Below are 19,911 nucleotides of genomic sequence, written 5' to 3'. Positions count from 1 at the left end.
GGGTTATTCCCATTTAAAAAACAGTAGTCACATCTGGTGTAAGCTATCAAGTTTAGCACCCAAGATTGAGTACTAAATTAGCTGAAAGTAATAACTTAATTTTCATGGACCAATGCATTCTTATGTCTTCTATAATGTGCAATCAAACATCTGCATTGCATTAGTGCCATGGCAAAAGATTTTCACCTGAATCTGTATATAAAAGAATAATACAAAAACAAAACTACAAAGAAGATGTGAAATAGTGCTGCACAATTTTGGTGGTCTATTTGCTATTTTTTGGACAGTGATTGCGATTAGATATGCGATTTATTTTTTCAAATCAGGATTCAGTTCATAGTGCTCACACATCCAGGATCATTAATATTTGAAAAGAAACTAAAATGTGAACTGCTCAACTAAAAGAAGAACATGCTCATGCAGGTGTAAACTACAACATATGCTTTACATAAGAATATACTGTAGGTTATGGGTTGCAGTGGATATTCTATAATATAATTACACACTTTGAGATTTGATCATTGCAGCCATTCAAATAACAATTTCGATTTCATTGAGATGTATTATGTAGCAGATGTAAAGTGGTTTTGATGGCACAAGAGTCACTTCTTGAGTAGTTTAAAAAAAGTGTATTCAAATGCAAACAAATTACGGTCAACACAGTGACACACACACACAAACTACAGAAAAACTAAACAAGGAACAAACCCTGGACATCAAACTCAAACATCCAAATTCAAACACAGCAAAGCTCAAGTACTAGCATGACTGGCCAAAGAAGAAAAGAAACAGCTTAGACCTCAACCAAGGCACTGGTACGCTCTTCCAATATTCTACAAAACAAACTGGACTCAAACTAACATATCTTTTCTAGAGCTGGAAGTGCTTGGTCACTTAGTCGATTAATCGGTCGATGGTGTCTTAGTCGAACAAACCTTTATTAGTCGACTAAATATTTTATTGACATTGTGAAGATTTTGACCACAGTATGAAGGAAAGGTCAAGAATTTTTGGACTGACAAAGCCATTTAACTTACAAAATCTTGTAATATTTTGTGTGCATATTGGCTCAGATATATGACAAGATAATAAGAATCTATTAAACCTAGTGATGCAATATTAGTAAATTTTTAACACACAAAAAAATCAATGATCTTTTTCTCAATTTCAGTCCAACAAACTTAATTATTTTAAAACACATAATGATGATACACAGATTAAGTAACATTTCTGTACAATACAGGGATGTTATGACTGCACCATGAGCTTTGGATATAATTACTCATCATGTTTTTAAATTACTTAAGGCAGCATTATTAAAAAATTATAGTGCTAAATGCGAGTTACGGTTGCTTGTTTTATTGAGTAAATGTTTTTTCTTACCTGCGCTCTCCTGTCTGACTCCTCATTCAAGATCTTGAGTCTCCAGGGCAGACGGGGGCACCAGTTCTCCACCTTTAAACATACAGTAGGGGAATTTCAGAGAAGAGGAGCTATAAGGAGGTCCTATAAGGTCCAATGCTTTTGGATCCTTCTGCAAAATTATTTCACATTTTATAACTTGAACGTAACATATTTTAAGATTGGAAATGATCAGAACATGATTGGTGACAGCTTTGAAACACAATTCTTCAATTGCCAAGTTCTTAGAGCGCCATCACTAACTGCGATAGATTTGTCCAAAAATTCAGATTCCGTATAAGTTTTTTTTTTTACCAAATTGTAAAATAAAATCTAATGAAAAGCATCGACGTCTTGAAGGAATCCCTTTGCTTGGAGAAAAAGGACTATAATAAACATTTACTCATAAGATGTTACTATAACCAAGAAATTAAACAAAGCAATGAGCATTTTAACCTTCTGACTGAAGGTTTTATTAAGGCATATATACAGGAGAAGGGGTATAATATAACTATAACTATCAAAATGTGTTAACAATTTAGATAGCCATTCTACTCAAATAAATGGGAAAAAGAGGGTAATTTTGTTTTGACAGACAAAGAATTGTAAAATATATGTATATATGACTTTCGCTTTTACACTTTCGTTTCACACAGAACTTGTTGCGGCACAGACCTGCAAACGAAGTACAAATCTGACTGGGAAGAGTAGTTTTGTGTGAAAGAGCACGGAGGACCACGATTATGAAACAGAAGGTCCACGATGACAGGGCAAAGACACAAGTGGAAGGCTCACGGAGCTAAAGCTGCAAAATGACTCAAAGTGAAGCATCATCAACAGCTGCAAAGTTACAGCTCAAAACACCACAAGGTAAACCATCGCTGGCCTCACGTAACAAGACATTTTACAAACATGTTTCTTATTTTAAATGAAATGACATAAAACACAGATTAATTCATAGCTAATCTAACTGTTGTTCAAATTTAATTTAGCATGTTTATAAAATAGTCTGGTTACAAGTGAATTAGTATATTGTATATATTCTAACAGAACCATTAAATCAATGTTTCGTTTCTGTGGAAGATAAACATGGATTGGTTTCCATGGCTTCATCAACACTCAATAAAAAAATAAAAATAAAATGAAAGCAATAAAAAAAAGACTGAAATGTGGCAGATGAACTCATCATGTTACCTGACCAGCCAGTCCCTCCTACATTATGTTCAAATGCAGAAGGGTCTGGATTTGGACAATTGGGGGCGTCAAAAATACTCTCCAAACATTGACCAGTCCAACCACCGTGGAAGACTTTGCGTCACGTGTCTCTCAAATGCAGAAGACATCTCAAATATTTTTGTAACATTCAGAACAAAATATATAACTTCATTCACCTCAGATTGACAGAGTTTAGTGCGTCGCTTGTTGACTCAGCAGAAGTCGGCAACGTTTCTCAGTCTGTGTTATTTTTATTCTTTCCTCGTAATCCTCCATGTTTGTTTAGACACAAACGGACAATGCGTCGTCTGATTGGTTAATCCTTTGGAAATTGGAGTGACTGGGTTGCATCCCAGACCCTCACGGTTTTGTAAAGTAGTCTGTCAAAACGTGTTGAGACTGGCTGATCAGGCAACTCATCATGGACATTTGGTGAAATTGAAATGTTGCCGTTTTGGAAACATACTTATGTGACATTAAGAACAAAATGTGGTACTTGAGGAGAAATGCCTATTTGTTATTTTTTTGTATGTTATTGTAAGTATGTTTATTTAAAAAAAATATTTAATATGCTTTTAGAAATGTAAAAAAACTAAATAAAAATGACAGATTACTTGCTTAATCAAAGAAAATAATTCATAGACTACTTGTTTACTAGAATAATTGCTAGCTGACCTAAACCCAAAAGAGGACAACAAAATCATATGTTTGGAAAGAATTCTGTTTGAATAATGCATTGCGTTTTTTCATAAGATCATTTCATCATCATCTTACATAGTTCTGTATTTTATTGTATTATTATTATTTTTTTAAAGAAAGAAAACATTTTTCACTAGAACTCCCTGAAGTTTTGTAGTACTTTGAACCATGACCTCCTCCAGATGACGCTGTATTAGCACCATAAAAAACCTCTACACAGTTAATTAATTTTTGTTACACAAAGAGCTGTTTTCACAAGTACTGCTTCACATGGAAATACATGCATGTGTCACTATGGCAACAGTGTGGTCATGTGATAGAGGCATAAGGCTGAAGTGAAGGGTTCTGGACAAAATTGGGACCAAATATTCACTAGTCATTGCTTTAATTATTAGTTTGTGTCAATTGCCTAAATACAGTTTTATAGTGCAACAATACAAATCTTTTGACCATTTGTTTTAATAAAGGCCATGGCTGCAGAGCGGTCAAATGGCCCAGCAGTTTCAGGAACCGCGGCACTGCCATATGGCTATGGCTATGGCTAACCCTAACCCTGACCCTAACCTTAACTCGGCGCGGTCTAAAACGGCGTGGTCAAATAGCGCAGCAGTTTCAGGAGCCGCGGCACAAAATAACATGGCAGTTTCGGCCGCGTGCCGCGGCTCTGAAGACACTCCCTTTAATAAATATCTGTTGGTCCATTGAATGCAATTGCAATAAGGTCATAAAAATTGCAGGTGGTGTAGTAGTTAAAGGCACCTTCGGTTACTATTTTCTTGTAGGAAATTGTTCACAATTGTGAACAAACATTGAGTTTCAGATTACGTCAAAACATTCCATAGGACTGTAGTATTTACTTATTTGAAATAGTACCATAAGTAAGATTACAATAATTTGTACAAAATATGCCCCAACCATACAAATTGTATGTGTCATTTAGCAAATGGGGCAATTTTGGTAGTTAAATATTTTTTTAGTGGCTTATTATCTATTTTTTGTGAATGTACAGCTCTTCTGTAGAAAACAACATACCGTATGTTGTATCGAGGTCAACGTGAACTAAAGGCTTTTCTGTACAGCTTTTTCTGCTCTTAATGGATTTCTCTGTTGTCCATCTAACTCCTATTTCTCTTTCAATACTCGCACACAGCCACCCAACTGCATCCAATTTAAACTGCAATGCTTTCAACTCATATACAATATTCATGGCACACCACTGACCGCTCCAAAGCTCCAAACCAAGACAAACACTTTATAAAGTTTACCACTGGACACCAGCTATGGGATAAAGAAACATTTTGTGGCAGAAATAAACAAAATGTGTTAGGAAAGGATACTTTTACAACTTTTAATTTAACAATAACTTTTAATTTTAGTTTTTGTGGTTGAACATTTTTATAGATGCATTCATTAATGTTATGGTGGTTATAAATAGGAAACGCATGGACGAATGGACAAAGTTGACTCAGGAAGGGCATCCGACATGATGAATACAGTTTATTGTGGCATACAAAACATTATTATGGTCACTTAAACAAATGGAAGAAAAAATTGAAAAATGAATAACTTGATTCATTACTTCATCATCATTTCTTTCATCTACTTGTTATTTACTTTACTTATTTACTCAACTACGAGGGCTGAAAAGCGTTGCATATTGCAATGAACAAATATTTGTGCAAGTTCAAGTTTGCTTAAATTACAATTCAAATGAAAAAGAATACTCTGCAGTAGGAGACAGTTGACTCCAAAAGTCAGGATACAGGACAGATGTGTCTTTAGCTATTAGATTCTCCATAAAAATAAAAAAATCCATGAGGTTTACAAGCCTGCTGTTATAAATATTAATGTGATCGGTGTTAAGACCCTTGGCGATGTTCAAAAATAAATCCTGCAAAAGTGAAAGCCTCAAAGTGGTAAAAGTAAAGCGCTTATATGTTGCGGTGTGTCAATAATGCATGAGGATAAGCTATAGACAAGATACGTGTGGAGGAGGGCAGAGTGAAAGTACTTCTACATCTCCGGCATTGTAACATTATCTATTTAACAATATCCTTAGACGACTTGTGCAGTTTGACTCATTGTACTTTACAGAGCCGCAATGTGGTTCTTTTAATGCAGGGCTGCAATTTCTGTGTATTGTCGTAATTCGGATGGGTCAAGAACATTTTATTCAGTTACGAGCGTTTTTACTGATGGAAAGATCTTGGACATAATGCATTCTCCAAAGATCTGTAACTATAACTCATATCTATGGAGATTGGTAAGTTTGATCTCATTTGGTATATTAGGAAGGCTGATGCCACCACAGAGTCGTAGAAGGTCTTCAGGAGTGGCCCTGTCACTCCAAAAGACCTGAGTCCCCTCAGGAGGTAGAGCCGACTCTGGCTCTTCCTGTACAGTGCGTCTGTGTTATGAGTCCAGTCCAGTTTGTGGTTCAGATGAACACCCAGGTACTTGTATGAGTCCACTCATGCACTGTGCAACGTGCGAATTAAAGCACACAAAATACCAGGACTAAATATAAACTAAATATTTTTTAAGTAAACTAAAACAGGTCTAAATTGGGGCTAAAACAAGTCTAAACCAACGCTAAAACAGGTTTAGGCTAGGTGGGCGATATTGGCAAAAAATGTATGTCTTTTGTAGTATCTCGATATCAATATTCAGATGATATTAAGTCATGAATTTTTTTTTTTAAAAACATGTCTTTTAATTGTATGGGTTGAGGTTTGTTCTGTCATTTTCACAGCCATAGAAACAACTCAAGACTTGCTATAAATTAGAACACATTTTAAGCCCTATACGACCCCTTGTCATTCGTCTTCATTACGTTCCCTTATATAAGGTCTGTATTTTCTGCTAGCATGTTAGATTGGTGCGCGTACCTCACTGAGATAGATGAAGAAGGAGCAGGTGGATCCATCGACCCCGTAATTACCGTAACACCCATCAGAGCGCCACATCTCCTTCATCCACTGCAAATGAAGACGAAAAACCCATTAGCACATACACTCAATGGAGACGCAGTCCACAAGCAAGACCTTTTAAGGCTGAAGCAAGCCTATATTTTCAGCTTTATAGATGTTTTTTGTCTGTAAAATGTGCAAAAAAGTGTATGTCTTTCTTTCTCAACTCGATTTGTTGAAAGGGTCAGAAATGAAAGTTCACACTAATTTCCATATTAGACATTACTTGTATTCATCCATTCATTATTTATTTAAAACTGGCATAAGCTTGAGATTCCTTGTGGCTGAATTGGCAGCGGATGAATGTGTGTTTGTTTCTAAGGACAATCTTTGTGGCCTGGAGACAAGAATTCTGGCCTAAATCCAATATCAAATGTTCTGTGATATTAAAACTGGAGGAAATACACACACAACTGGCCAATCGATTTCACATATTTGTTGTAATCAAGTAAAATTGGTTTGCCCGAGCATCCGTGGACCACATGAACGCAGTATTATATACAACAAAAACTTGAAGAAAACAAATGAATGTGCATCTCTAGATGAACGGCATGTGACATAACTGATAATGATGGCTTAAGGAATTTAAAATATGTGTTTTGTGTCCAACAGTGTTCTCTCATTCATTAAATCATTAAAAGGTGCACTATGTAACATTTTTCGTGCGCAATCCACCACCATTGTCTCATTGAAGGTGTTATTGTTCTGCCTAGAGTGGTCCACAGTATTACAAATAAACTTATCTAATATTTGATTAAATACAAATTTAATCTTCTTATTCATATTTGTTTTCAATCAATATAATTCAGATCAACTCGGTTATTTGGACTGTGGCAAAAGTCGAGCTTAACTTAAGATAACTTAAAATAACTACCGTACTTTTATCATTAGTATAATTCAATTTACAACATGGAAAACTAAACAAAATGCCACCCAATTACTTTTCAAACCCATTGCATTTTTTCAATTTGAACTTTCAAACAGTAAGTTAATCTTCTAACATTATGTAAATACAAAACATTTCCTCTTGCTTCCGTTATGCAGCCGTTGAAAGCCTTCATTGTTTAGGCCTGCGCTCATGTGCAGTACGTGTGTGTGTGTGTGCGTGTGCGTGTGCGTACATGTGTGTGTGTGTGTGTGTGTGTGTGCGTGCGAGTGCGCCCATTTGACCATATCAAGGAGTGTCGGCGCGTGTGAAGTGGAATATACAAGTCGCAGAGACACAGTTGTATAATCCACCGTTTATAGTAAATTGTGTGTCAATTGTGCATAATTATCTGTTTGTTTTTTCTATACTTTAACCAACAATATTCATCTTATGGCAATCTATGAATAAGAATAATAAAGAAAGGAAAAGGAAAAAGGTTGGTTATAAGTGTTATAGATTTACAGCTAATGATTAATCGACTAATGATGATTTATTTGACAAATTATATTTTTTTGAATGAAGACTTTAACAGTACATGAAGAATATTTACTAAGAAAGTACCATTTATAAAAATCTGATTTTGTTTTGTTTTGATTGCAAAACCAATTTTCATGAGCTTTTAACCATGCTATAATGGTTTCCGTCATCATAAGCTTATTTTTTTTTATTCAGACTCCATGATCGGGTAATACACAAATGTTAAAAAATATGGTGTAATCATTTAGAAAATAAAAAGTTAATGAAAATCTGATTCGTGCTTCAGTGAAAAGAACAGGTCAATGGAGCGTTTTCTATTATTTAGTCAGTTCAGATCAAGATTGAACATAATGCAAAATGTTGTTCCGAGTTTATTACTTAAGACTAGAGATAAACCATGAAATATCTACTTTAAAAGATCAGCAAGATCATACAATTTCACGAGATGAGACACAAGATTGGGTCCACAAGAACGCGACAAGATGCAATTTGGAAATAATTAACTATAATTGCTTCAATTCACAGTTTTGATAACATTAGTTTGTTTATTTTTTATCTATTGTTTTTTTATAAAAATGTTGCTAGTATGCTTTTAGTGGATGATGAGCATTAACAGCCTTTGGTCAATGTATGCATCACAACTGATTAACTGCAATGATCGATATTTAATTAATTACCATTATCCAATACATCTATTACATTTAATTCTTATTTATTTAAATGATTTTACCAAAACCGGCTGTGTTCCTCTGTTCTGTGTGGTCAGTTCATCCCCCTCTCCCTCCTCTCCCCTCCCCCACTGCTGCTGCACCAAGCGCTGATGCTGAGAGTAGAAGCACTGCTCTCTCCTTTCCTTCTTCTTTAGGTCTAAATATTGCTAATTCCAATAGCTGTTTAAGCACTCACTGTACCGTAAGAAAAGAGAAATACCACATGTTCCGTGCTGTTTGCGGGTGAATTATAGACACAGATTCATCATTATTTGCATCAATATTGGTCCCATCACTATGAAATGGTGAACCTGGGAAATTTAGTTTTAAAGTGTGCTCCATTGGAATCTGCCCACTACAAGTCTATGTGGCAGGCATTTAACTACAGCTGCTCAAAGATACACAACTTAAACCTTTTATTGCCCACACCAAATGTAGGGTTTGGCTGTAAAGGTCCCATCCCTATAGAAATGTATTCTTAACTTTTTTGCCAAGCTCTGCTCCTCTTTTGGGTCCAAAACAGCTCAATTAAAACTGCAGGAGGAGATGTTTTCCTGCTCTGCACATGTATGAGGCTGTGTGGGAGGGATTTTACTCCGAGCACGTCGATTCACAGCCAAAAACACTGATTACGGTTTAGGCAGGTGACAACAACTAGAGGACTCATGGTCATTTAGATTTAGAGAATAGTTACAGCTAAATGTAGTTAAGGACTTAATAAGCCATCTTCAGATTCATATACAATTGATTTTGATAACATTTTGCTGCGTGTAATATAAAAGACAAAGACCAAGGAAATTGTAACATCTGTATTTTCCTTTATCAAACCAATCGACTTCATATCCTCTTTTACAACATTAAAAAAAAAAAATTAAAAAAAAAAAAACGCTCGTCCTCCCGACAACTCTCTAATTGAGCCAAGCAAGATTTTTTGATCTGTTAAACTTGAAGCATGAAATCATCTTATGTGGAGAGTATTGTTTCGAGTCCATTTTCTCTTTTGCGTTGGATGTTTGGTGGCATTTTGGGGTTAAAAGTATGTTTTTGTAAGCATAGGCAATATGGCAAGCATGTTAAAGGACATTGATACAAATACACAGCTTACAACTTCAATGTTATCAAAAGATTGTACACTTATATTGCCTTTAAGGGATAGCTAAGACATTCTAAATTCACTGTTAATGGTTAAATCCACCTGTAACTGACACGGATTTTGAGGAGTGTTTAAATAGAAAAAAGCACAGACTCGCATCATAACCATCTTTCCAGATTAGCCGACAGTCACAGGGTCAGACCACAAATAGATTCCAAACAGTCATATTGTCCCTTCCTTCGTGTACCAGTATGTGCCATGTGCTTGTGTGGTTCACCTTGAGCTTGCTCTCGCAGTGAGGGAATCCATCCAGCGGGGGCAGCTCACACTTCTCTTGCGCTCCACTCAGCAGGTCTGATAAAACAGAGCGAGAGACACAAAATCGATCAGGTCAACATCAGCGCGACGAGGCCAGTGTCTGAACACGGTTGGGTTTAGATCAACCCCGACGCAGCGGAAGCGGACGACAAAAAATGACTGTAACTTTAAGTGATTTCCAATTTGTTTGTATGACTAATAGCATTCCGTTAACTTGGATCACTTCAGTTCTCATTTTACATGGTGATTTTATAACAATAAAAACAAGAGAGAATTATTCAATGACTGTAACATTAAGTGTTGTCCAATTTATTTCTGTTTTATATCATGATTGTGATTAAAAAGTAGCTTGATATGACTGGATATGACTGGATAAAAGGCACTAGCGCTTATTAAATTAAGTCGGCCTAACTTTCGATTAACAAGAGAACATTTCATAAAATTGTAGGCCTGGCAATTCTTGTTACCCTTGTTGCCCTTTTTTTTTAAAGCACATCATCTTGGTTCATTTTAGTTTTATTAGCCAATACTAATCTACTTGAAACTACACTCGAAACTGTCTGTTGTAGCCTAACACTTTCACATTAATGCTTTCCCCAGTCTAAAATCGAAAGTCTGTGGTTTTTCAGAAGAATAGAAACATCTTGTTTGTCATGAGTGGGAAGTGAAGCTATTACAACACAATACGAAGCAATAAAGGGCAAACAATTGTGCGAATTAACCAGAGGGTTTGGGTTGCAGACACATAATTACAGCACAGAGTAAGGGCCGAGGTCTGCAAAAGGTGTCATTAGCCTGCTAGCATTTCATTTAGTCTCTGATGTAATTAAAACTGTGATTAAGTGGTGTGATAAAATGTGAATATATGAGTATATTTCTGTGATGTATTTTATCTGCATAATAGTGATATTTTATCTGCATCATTAGTCTAAGAGAAGAACGGGTGTGTGACAAACTGCATTTGTGAAGGGGTCGTAAAGATGGGCCAAAGGATGTTGCCCCAGGAGGGGGGGTGACAGCCCATAGGAGTTTGGGTAATGTTTACCCAAGGCTTGATCTCTACGGAAAAATACCAAGTGCCTTGATGTGAAGCTGACCAATGAGAAATGTGACCCGCCTATTCCAGAATATCTAATAAAACCAACCAGCATGGGAAAAAACGGGGTGAGACGCAGGAGGATCACGCAGGCTGAGTACCACAGCTTGCGTGATCAGTCCCGGTGTTTTCTCCCAAGCTTGCCATACAAATGTCTGATATTTCTGTGTCGTTTCATATTCTAAGTTGAATTGTGTTCTCGATGTGTTACGGAATAGCATCGGTGTATGTCTGATTCCATGACAAGTGGAACGGCCAGATTGCTTTTGTTAGCTTGATTGCAGTGACATTTAGGTGGCATAGGGAGAACTTTTAAAAATGGATATATACTTTAGCAAAAATGTATAAATGAATGTACTTTTCGCAAAACTTGTAAGAGATATTGTTGATACAGCAGATTTTTTTCTACAATAGAACAATTGTGGACAAATGAGGGATTACACTGACTTGTTTATAAGAGGAACACACAAGTCAGTCTAATATTTTATTCAGACATCAAAATACGTAATGTTACATCTGATTCATTGATTCATTGTCCTCGTTTCAACAGCGTATATTCTCATACGTCTTAGTATAATAGCAGCTGAAGAACCTTTATTACTTCAGTTCAGGGATCAATAGCAGACCGCGGGTTCACCTTTGCCTCTGTAATCTGCCTTCCCCGCCGACGAAACCCCACAAGAGCTAACGTGAAGTACACCGGGTCAAATTCAAAATCATTTTAATTTCGTCAGCAGAGTAAATCTCCGGCTTTATTATCCCAGAAGCCAATAATACGTTTGTGATTACGTTGGGGTTGCAGAGCACGTTTGTCTTTCATATAAGCACCTTTTGATATGGTTCATCCAGGACGTCAGCGGTGACCTCGCTAAACAAATAATACATGCGGATAGTGAATAGATGACAGCAGGACGCAGAAGTCAGGGCTGGGTAATGAGAAAGCTGTGGGTGGAGTTTTACGGTAAAAGTAAATGGTATTCAAAAGTCATGGTTAGAATAGCTAGACTCAAAATGACACGTTAAACATAAAATCAATGTTAAAATTTGAATTGTGAAAATATTAGCGGAAGAAATTAGAACAGATTCAGTGTGGAGGTGTGGGCGGCTTTTTAAATATTGCCATAAAGATTTTTCATGATCTATAATAATAATTGTTTGATATTGGGCTATATTTACCAGATGTTAAACGAGAACATCTAGAACTTAATTAATACTTTTTGGTTGGTTAGTTATGTAGAACCCTGTTTGAAAGCTAGCGAAAGTTAAATCCCTGCTCACCTATAGATTATAAACACTATACTCAAACATGTATGATTTGTAGTAATTGTTCCAGCTAACTCCCAAGTGTTTCAATACTGCACAACATTTTTAAACAGATATACTATTACGTATTTCATCTGCTACATTCAGAGGTGCTTGGCTGCAAAGGAGAGGAAAGGCAGTATTGCTTTCATCATTGATTTTGTTTATTTGCGCTGTCAGCCCGTGGCAGTGAAATGATATCCGCCCTGCATCTTCCTTGCTGTGCTGCTCTCTGACCTGAAAAACAGATTTTACCAACACTTTTTAACTCCCTTCACTTGGCAGCATAAAATAAAGAGATAAGATAGAAGCAAAGGCATGTGTCAGAATCCAAAGTCTAAACAACAACAGATGGGGAACAGCGGGAAGCGAGACGGAAGAACCAGAAATGTCGAATCAATGTAACCATATTGTGCAAAATCTTATAGTAATGTAGGAATGGGCTGTGAATGGAGTGTGTGCTTCTAAGGACAAAAATGCATGCAATTTCAAATTAAAAGAAAAGTGAAATTAGAGAAGCTCTTAGCCGCCTCTGCATTGGTACGAGGTAAAAATATAGCAACATACAGTGCCCAAACATGGTGGAATTAAAGATGCAATATCCAATTTTCAAGGCACGGAGGGAGGAAATAGATATTCGGGCACGAGCACAACTTTAGAACTGCTTTTTTATATAATGACACGAACGAGCGGTCAATAACAACAACAACATTTACAGCTTTTTTCAGGTTTGCAAATAATACAACTGTTAGTTATATCATGCAAATGCTGGGCAGTGGTCAGACAAAGGGCTGCTTTTACAATACACTCTATGAGGAAAGAATAAAGTGACCAATTTACAAGAATAACGTTGGATAATCTTTGCCTGCGATCCAGGATACACACAGTGAGTCTGGTCTCCACTCTCTTTGCTGCGCCTCCAGTCAAACTCAAACAGAACCATGAAATCAGATTAGTTTATTTCCGTGAAGTATGTGAAAAAAAGTCAATGGTCAGCAATCATTTAGAACAAACTCCAACTTCTCTCACCTCAAATTCTGAAGAAACACAATCTGCATGAATTATAAATATATCTTTTTGCACCGTACAATGAGAACAAAATGTGGGCAATGTGGGAAAACTAGCACCACCAGATGTAGATTAGATTGGCAAATATGAGCAGTGAATCTTGGAAAGCTATAAAAAAATATCTTGTTAAAGCCGCCATTGAAAACCGCATCCATCTGGTGCGAGAGATTGACAGTCTGACTGTTCAGAGCCCAAGGAGTAATCTGGCCGGTCCTGTGGCTACGTCCCAGCAGGAAGGAATATCTGAGCGATTGCAGCAGCGGAGAGTGAATCCAATCATTGCACTGCAATGTTGAAGCAGGCCATGAATTATTATTTGTTTGTTTTTGTTTTTAGGAAAATTACTTTACGAAAATCAAATCAATTAATATAGTACATTTCATTAGACTGATGATGACTCAATGTTCGAAAAAACCTGGTTTCAAAATGCTTCAAAGAGTCAAAGACATTTAAAAATAAAATTTAAATCAACAAAAAGCTTGTGAAATGAAATTGAGGGTACGCCACAAGGCCATGTATTCGTTTTGCATTTATTTAAAATAAACACAAGAGAGATTTGTTTATTTAGTGTACATAGCAACAGCACCTCTACAAAGACAAGCATGTAACAGATCCTACACCACCAAAGTTACATAGTGCACCTTGAATCCAAATGCAAGTGAAAATAAAAATATGTTCAGTCTAGATTTAAAGTTGCACTTTACCTGTTCCCCAACTAGGCAAATTGCATTAAAATTACATTACATTAAAGAGGTGTACTGTAAATGATTTAAGGATTTTATTGTATTGCAATCATGTTCATCATTAGTAAAAGTTAGTTGAGACAGTAACATGTACCGGTATTTATTTATTTTGACTTGACTAAAAAGGCAATACTGACTAAATATACTGTACTGAAATGAACCAGGATCAGGACAAAATTTAGGGTTGATTTGGCAAAATGTATACACCAGGCCGCGAAATAGACGGGGGCTCGGGGCCCGTAAGCAGTCAAATCTCCGGCGGGCCCGCAGTTTGAATTAGGAGAGGGCCCGCCGTGCCCCTTTATCTAAATTCCTCGGGGAAAAAAAATCAAGATTTAACTAGTAATTTGGCCATATTCGGGGCATTTTCCTCACTTAAGTATCGTTTTGACAGACATGCCCACTTCGCAGTCTTCTCGCTTCTCATTGGGCGAGAAGTGTCCGTGATCTAATTTCGATGAAAGCGGGCATCTGATTGGCCGCTGCGCTCGTGTCGTGTTCATGTGTCCTCGGAAATGCCCGGTCTAATTTTGCGGCAAAAGTGAAGACTGAGACTGAGTAAAGTTGTTTACAACAAAAACTGTATGTCGATGTGGAAGTACCTTGAAGGGGGAAAAACCCCACCACCCAAAGACAAAAAGTTACAGAAGAAAAGAAAAAAAAAGATTATGAGAAGACTGAAAGGGACAGACAATATATGGACTCTGAGCAGGACTGTGGCTTCTGCTAAATCCCCCATCCCCAACCCCAACCGCATCCTCCAAGGGCCCCCTCCCTTTGGAGTTGTTTATTTTGTAAGCTGTGATTTTATATATTCCACAAGATCTCCTTGTGTCAAATGCTGTATACAGTATTTATTTTGTATCTAAGAAACATTATATTGAATTAAACAGTATTGAAAGAGCATGGTCTCTGGTTTATAGGAATTCAGTATTTGTGCTCTTCATATCAAATAAAAGATAAAAGTACTTTAAATTGTTTTACATGCTAAGAACGAGGTTTAAAATAACAAATGTATCTTGTTCTTATGACGCCGTGATGCCGCGCGCGCTTGTGGACCCCTGAAATTGCTGGGGGGCCCCTAACTTTTTTAAGGTAGGGGGCCCCCCTGGCCCCTAACTTTGAAAATCTATTTCTCAGCTTGTACACACTCTAAACTTTGTCCAGTGGACAGAATTCAACCCTTTTTTGCTAGATCTTACCTTAATGGCTGAGGGATTACACGGGCATATTTCTATTGTTTATGAATATATTCTGGGTGTATATGAATCGGATATGAATGAAAGTGTTCAACTGGATTTTCTACATGTCGGCACACCCACACCAGTGATGCAGAACTAGTACAGATGATACAGTTGAGTTGCTGGAGCGAACAATGAATGCACATGGATTAAGAAATATGTAGATGACAGCATGTTAGAAGACTCTGGTTGTATACTAGACCACCAGTTTACTCTATAGGCCTGTAGTGTTTCACTTAGTGATTTTATGGTGTGTAATTTCTTTGGTTCGTACAAATCTCAACAACAAATCGCTTGCGTGGATCTTTGTGACCATAGCTTTACACATAATAGGCCTAAACAAGATATTTTATAAGATACAGGGATTGCCGACTACATATTGCCTGTTGACCTTAAGAAAGATGAAAAAGGGAAAATGTTGCAAAATGTGCTGCTTTTGGTTGATTCATATAGTGTGATAATGGACCATAGTACAAATGTCCAAGTTTATTAATTGTGGATCCAATCTATTTCTCATAAAAATAACATGCAGGAAATATTGTCTTTCAGGTGACAGCTCAACCTTCAATAAGCAGTAGTATTGATAGAGAAATGTGCTGATATTAGTTGGATTAAATATACAGCGTGACTGAAATACTCATGTATGTCAAAATAAATAAATAAAAACAAATTAAGGTGGTATTTAAAAATATAAAAAAACAGGTAAAAGTATTTCAGTCATAGGCGCGGCTAAACAAAACGGTCTTTAGCTTAGATCCAAACACAGCCGGGGTGGGGGCCTGTCTCATAACATCGGGAAGGTTATTCCAGACCTTTGCCCCATAGAACTGGAATGCAGATTCTCCGTGTCTGGTCTTGGCTCTGGGCACCAGCAGGAGGCCAGTCCCTGAGGTCCTCTGAGTCCAAGATGGTTCATATGGCAGACACAAGTCTGAGATGTACTTTGGTGCTAGACCATGGAGTGACTTGTACACAAGTAGAGCTGTTTTAAAGTATATTCTCTGAGCCAGTGCAGAGACATGAGAACAGGACTAATATGATGGTACTTCCTGGTTCTAGTCAGGACCCGAGCAGCAGCGTTCTGGATGTACTGCAGCCGTTTTACAGCTCGTTTGGAGAGGCCAGTGAGCAGGCCGTTACAGTGGTCTAGTCTGCTGGAAACAAATGAGTGCATACGTCTCTCCAAGTCTGGTTGGGACATTATATTTTTGGCAATATGTCGGTGTAATCCCTCATTCGTCCAGGCGTGTTCCATAGTAGAAAAAGCTTCAATTGTAGTCATCTGGACTCAGTTTGAAAAGATAGACGTTTCGACTCTCATCCAAGAGTCATTGTCAATAAAAGAATTTAGATCGAGAACTCCGATATTAATACTGTTCTGTGGTAAGACCCACCCATTGGGAGGAGCCTTCCTGAAGTAGAAAGAGTTGTTTGTTTCAACAGAAACTCCCCCCTTGTATCTACCGATGCTGTCCAATCCGATCCAATGCTGTGGACCCACATATCAGGTTTACAAGAGAAGACGCTAAGGAGAATCGCTTGGCCTTTCTTGATTGTTCCACGATCAGAGGAGAGGACGGGAAACTCCAAATAGAAGTAGAAAAAGCTTCAGTTGTAGTCATCTGGACTCAGTTTGAAAAAATAGACGTTTCGACTCTCATCCAAGAGTCATTGTCAATAAAAGAATTTAGATCGAGAACTCCGATATTAATACTGTTCTGTGGTAAGACCCACCCATTGGGAGGAGCCTTCCTGAAGTAGAAAGAGTTGTTTGTTTCAACAGAAACTCCCCCCTTGTATCTACCGAGCTAGCCTATTCAGAATCTTAATGGGCTATTAGAATCATCTTTGTCTTTGTGAGACCCTGGCTCAACCACCCTGAGTACCTGATTAGCATCTAAATGTCCTGGTCCTGGTCCTCTACCTTTCCAGGGGTTCAGTAACCCATTATAAATAACAGGAAGATTAAACCTTAGCCCTCCATTTCTGTTTAAAGAAGGTCTTTCTTTTTTAACAAAAATAGCTTCCTTGACTCCTCTTTCAAACCATCTTTTCTCCCTGCTTAAAACCTTCCAAAACCCTCCAAATAGAAGTATATAGGAAACCTACACACACGGACCAGTATCTGCTCTTTGGTTCCAACCACCCACTACAGCACAAGCTGGGTGTGATCAGAACCTTACAACACAGAGCTCAAGGTGTGCCCACCTGCTCAGAGGGCAAGAAGAAAGAGGAAAAACACGTCCGAAATGCCCTCTCAGCCTGTGGTTACCCCGCTTGGGCCTTCAACAGAGTGAAGAGAACCAAGAAGCAGGACAAAAGGGAAACTGAACAGAGAAGGAAGGGTGTTTCTAACCCTTATGTGTCTGGCCTGTCGGAAAAACTGCAGAGAATTTTTAGACAACACGAAGTCCCTGTTTATTTTAAACCAGGAAACACTTTAAGACAAAAACTGGTTCACCCTAAGGACAAGTTGCCGACTCAAAAACAGAGCAATGTAGTTTATTCGATCCAATGCAGTGAAGAAAGCTGTAAAGAACGGTACATAGGTGAGACAAAACAGCCTCTACACAAGAGGCTTTATCAGCACAGAAGAAATACAAGTTCAGGACCACAGAGTGCCGTGCATCTCCATCTTGAAGCCTCTAATCACTCGTTTGAAGACGGTGAGGTGAAGGTTTTAAGCAGGGAGAAAAGATGGTTTGAAAGAGGAGTCAAGGAAGCTATTTTTGTTAAAAAAGAAAGACCTTCTTTAAACAGAAATGGAGGGCTAAGGTTTAATCTTCCTGTTATTTATAATGGGTTACTGAACCCCTGGAAAGGTAGAGGACCAGGACAAGGACATTTATATGCTAATCAGGTACTCAGGGTGGTTGAGCCAGGGTCTCACAAAGACAAAGAGGATTCTAATAGCCCATTAAGATTCTGAATAGGCTAGCTCGGTAGATACTATACTCAGGAAGGCTCCTCCCAATGGGTGGGTCTTACCACAGAACAGTATTAATATCGGAGTTCTCGATCTAAATTCTTTTATTGACAATGACTCTTGGATGAGAGTCGAAACGTCTATTTTTTCAAACTGAGTCCAGATGACTACAACTGAAGCTTTTTCTACTATTTTTGGCAATGTTTTTCAGATGGAAGAAAGCTACTGATGTTATTGAATCGATGTAGCTGTTGAAATTCAGGTCTGAGTCCATTATTACTCCGAAGATTTTTACCTTGTTTACAGGTTTTAGAGAGAGAGACTGGAGGTGATTGCTAACACTTTCTCTTTGTTTTTGTGGGCCAAAGACGATGACTTCAGTCTTGTCTGAGTTCAGCTGAAGAAAGTTGTTTTGCATCGCCTCACTGATCTGTTGAAGGCAATGACAATTGTCAATATGGTCCATATTCACCTGCCATCAGTGAGACATAGCTCTGAGTGTCTTCTGCATAATTGTGATAGGACACACCACTGTTTCGTATTAGCTGTCCGAACGGCAGCATGTACAGATTGAACAGAATGGGTCCAAGGATTGATCCTTGGGGCACCCCACAGATCAATGCCATGCTCTCAGAGACACAGTCACCAATTTCAACAAAGTATTTCCTGTTTTCAAGGTAGGACTTCAACCAATTTAAGGCCATACCAGTGATGCCCACCCAGTCCTCTAACCTCTCCTACAGGAGAACTGCTGCATGGGTGATGATATCTCAGCTGCAACATGATATTTAACCCAAACTGATGCAGTAAGTGGCTTCTCATTTCTGAAACAACCATGTGGAAATACAAATCCCGTGGTCATAGAAAACATGTCAGTAAGTTTGAGAAGAGTCAAATCATTGGCAGAGAAAACATCTAATGAGAAGCAGAAACTAATCTACTACAGATCTGAACCCCAGTGAGAGTGTTTGGGACAAGCTATGGCAGGCAGCATACATTGATTTATTCCATTTACCGTAACCTTTATTTTACCAGGGGAAAATTACAAACAATTTTTCATTCACAATGTTAGCCTAGTTGTGTGTTTTGGTTGCAACTCAAAACACTGGCTTCATCTGAGAGCATGACATCACCACATTTTAGAATCTGAAAACAACCCTTCGTTCTTTCCAGTTAAACCTCTTCCGCTCTCTCTGCGCCTTGGTCCTGCTGCAGTTTGTAACCATCCATCATAGAGTTGAGTATAGAGTGCCCAGAGAGAGTCCAATCACGCAGCTGTCAGTCACAGTGAGAATGCCAAACGGCCTCCCAGGTTTAATCAGGCAGAAGAAGAAGCTGCTGCCACGGAAGGGCTAAATATAGCTCACTTCATTCCAAGGCTGGATCAAAAAAAACATCTTACAATTTTTCTGTATTACAATTGAGATTAGATCAGTGTTTTATGTTTTAATAGTAACATTTGAGAGAAGAAATATAAACATAATACATTAATACAATAGTCCAATGCCTTTAAGAACATGTGACAAATTATTTTCTTTGCACTCTTCACTTTTATGTTTTAATTTGTTTTGCATTTTGTGATTTCTGTCACGTCTTTGTGATTTTACTTAAACTATTTGAAGGATAGCCTAAATAATTTAATAATAATTTAAAGGATTTTTTGTTTTTTTTGAGAAGTTATTTACAATTCTGAAACTAGTATTTAGACACAAGTACAATTGAACA

The 19,911-nt window shown here is 37.7% G+C and overlaps 1 protein-coding gene across 1 annotated transcript in view; it reads right to left on the bottom strand.

The window, feature by feature from the left end:
• The window catches only part of mgat5 (alpha-1,6-mannosylglycoprotein 6-beta-N-acetylglucosaminyltransferase), a 100,767-nt gene that overhangs the window by 46,308 nt on the left and 34,548 nt on the right, over positions 1-19,911 (bottom strand). The window contains exons 4-6 of the mRNA XM_072464919.1: positions 9,770-9,846; positions 6,204-6,293; positions 1,384-1,455 (exon numbers count right to left, since the gene is read on the bottom strand). Of these exons, the coding sequence (XP_072321020.1) occupies positions 1,384-1,455; positions 6,204-6,293; positions 9,770-9,846 (239 nt within the window). The remainder of the gene's footprint in view (positions 1-1,383; positions 1,456-6,203; positions 6,294-9,769; positions 9,847-19,911) is intronic.

This window comes from Eucyclogobius newberryi, unplaced genomic scaffold (assembly GCF_026437365.1).
Source record: "Eucyclogobius newberryi isolate DKJ021-1_F unplaced genomic scaffold, fEucNew1.0.hap1 SCAF_1, whole genome shotgun sequence".
Taxonomy (NCBI): Eukaryota; Metazoa; Chordata; class Actinopteri; order Gobiiformes; family Gobiidae; genus Eucyclogobius; species Eucyclogobius newberryi.
This window is presented reverse-complemented; position numbering and strand designations above follow the sequence as displayed.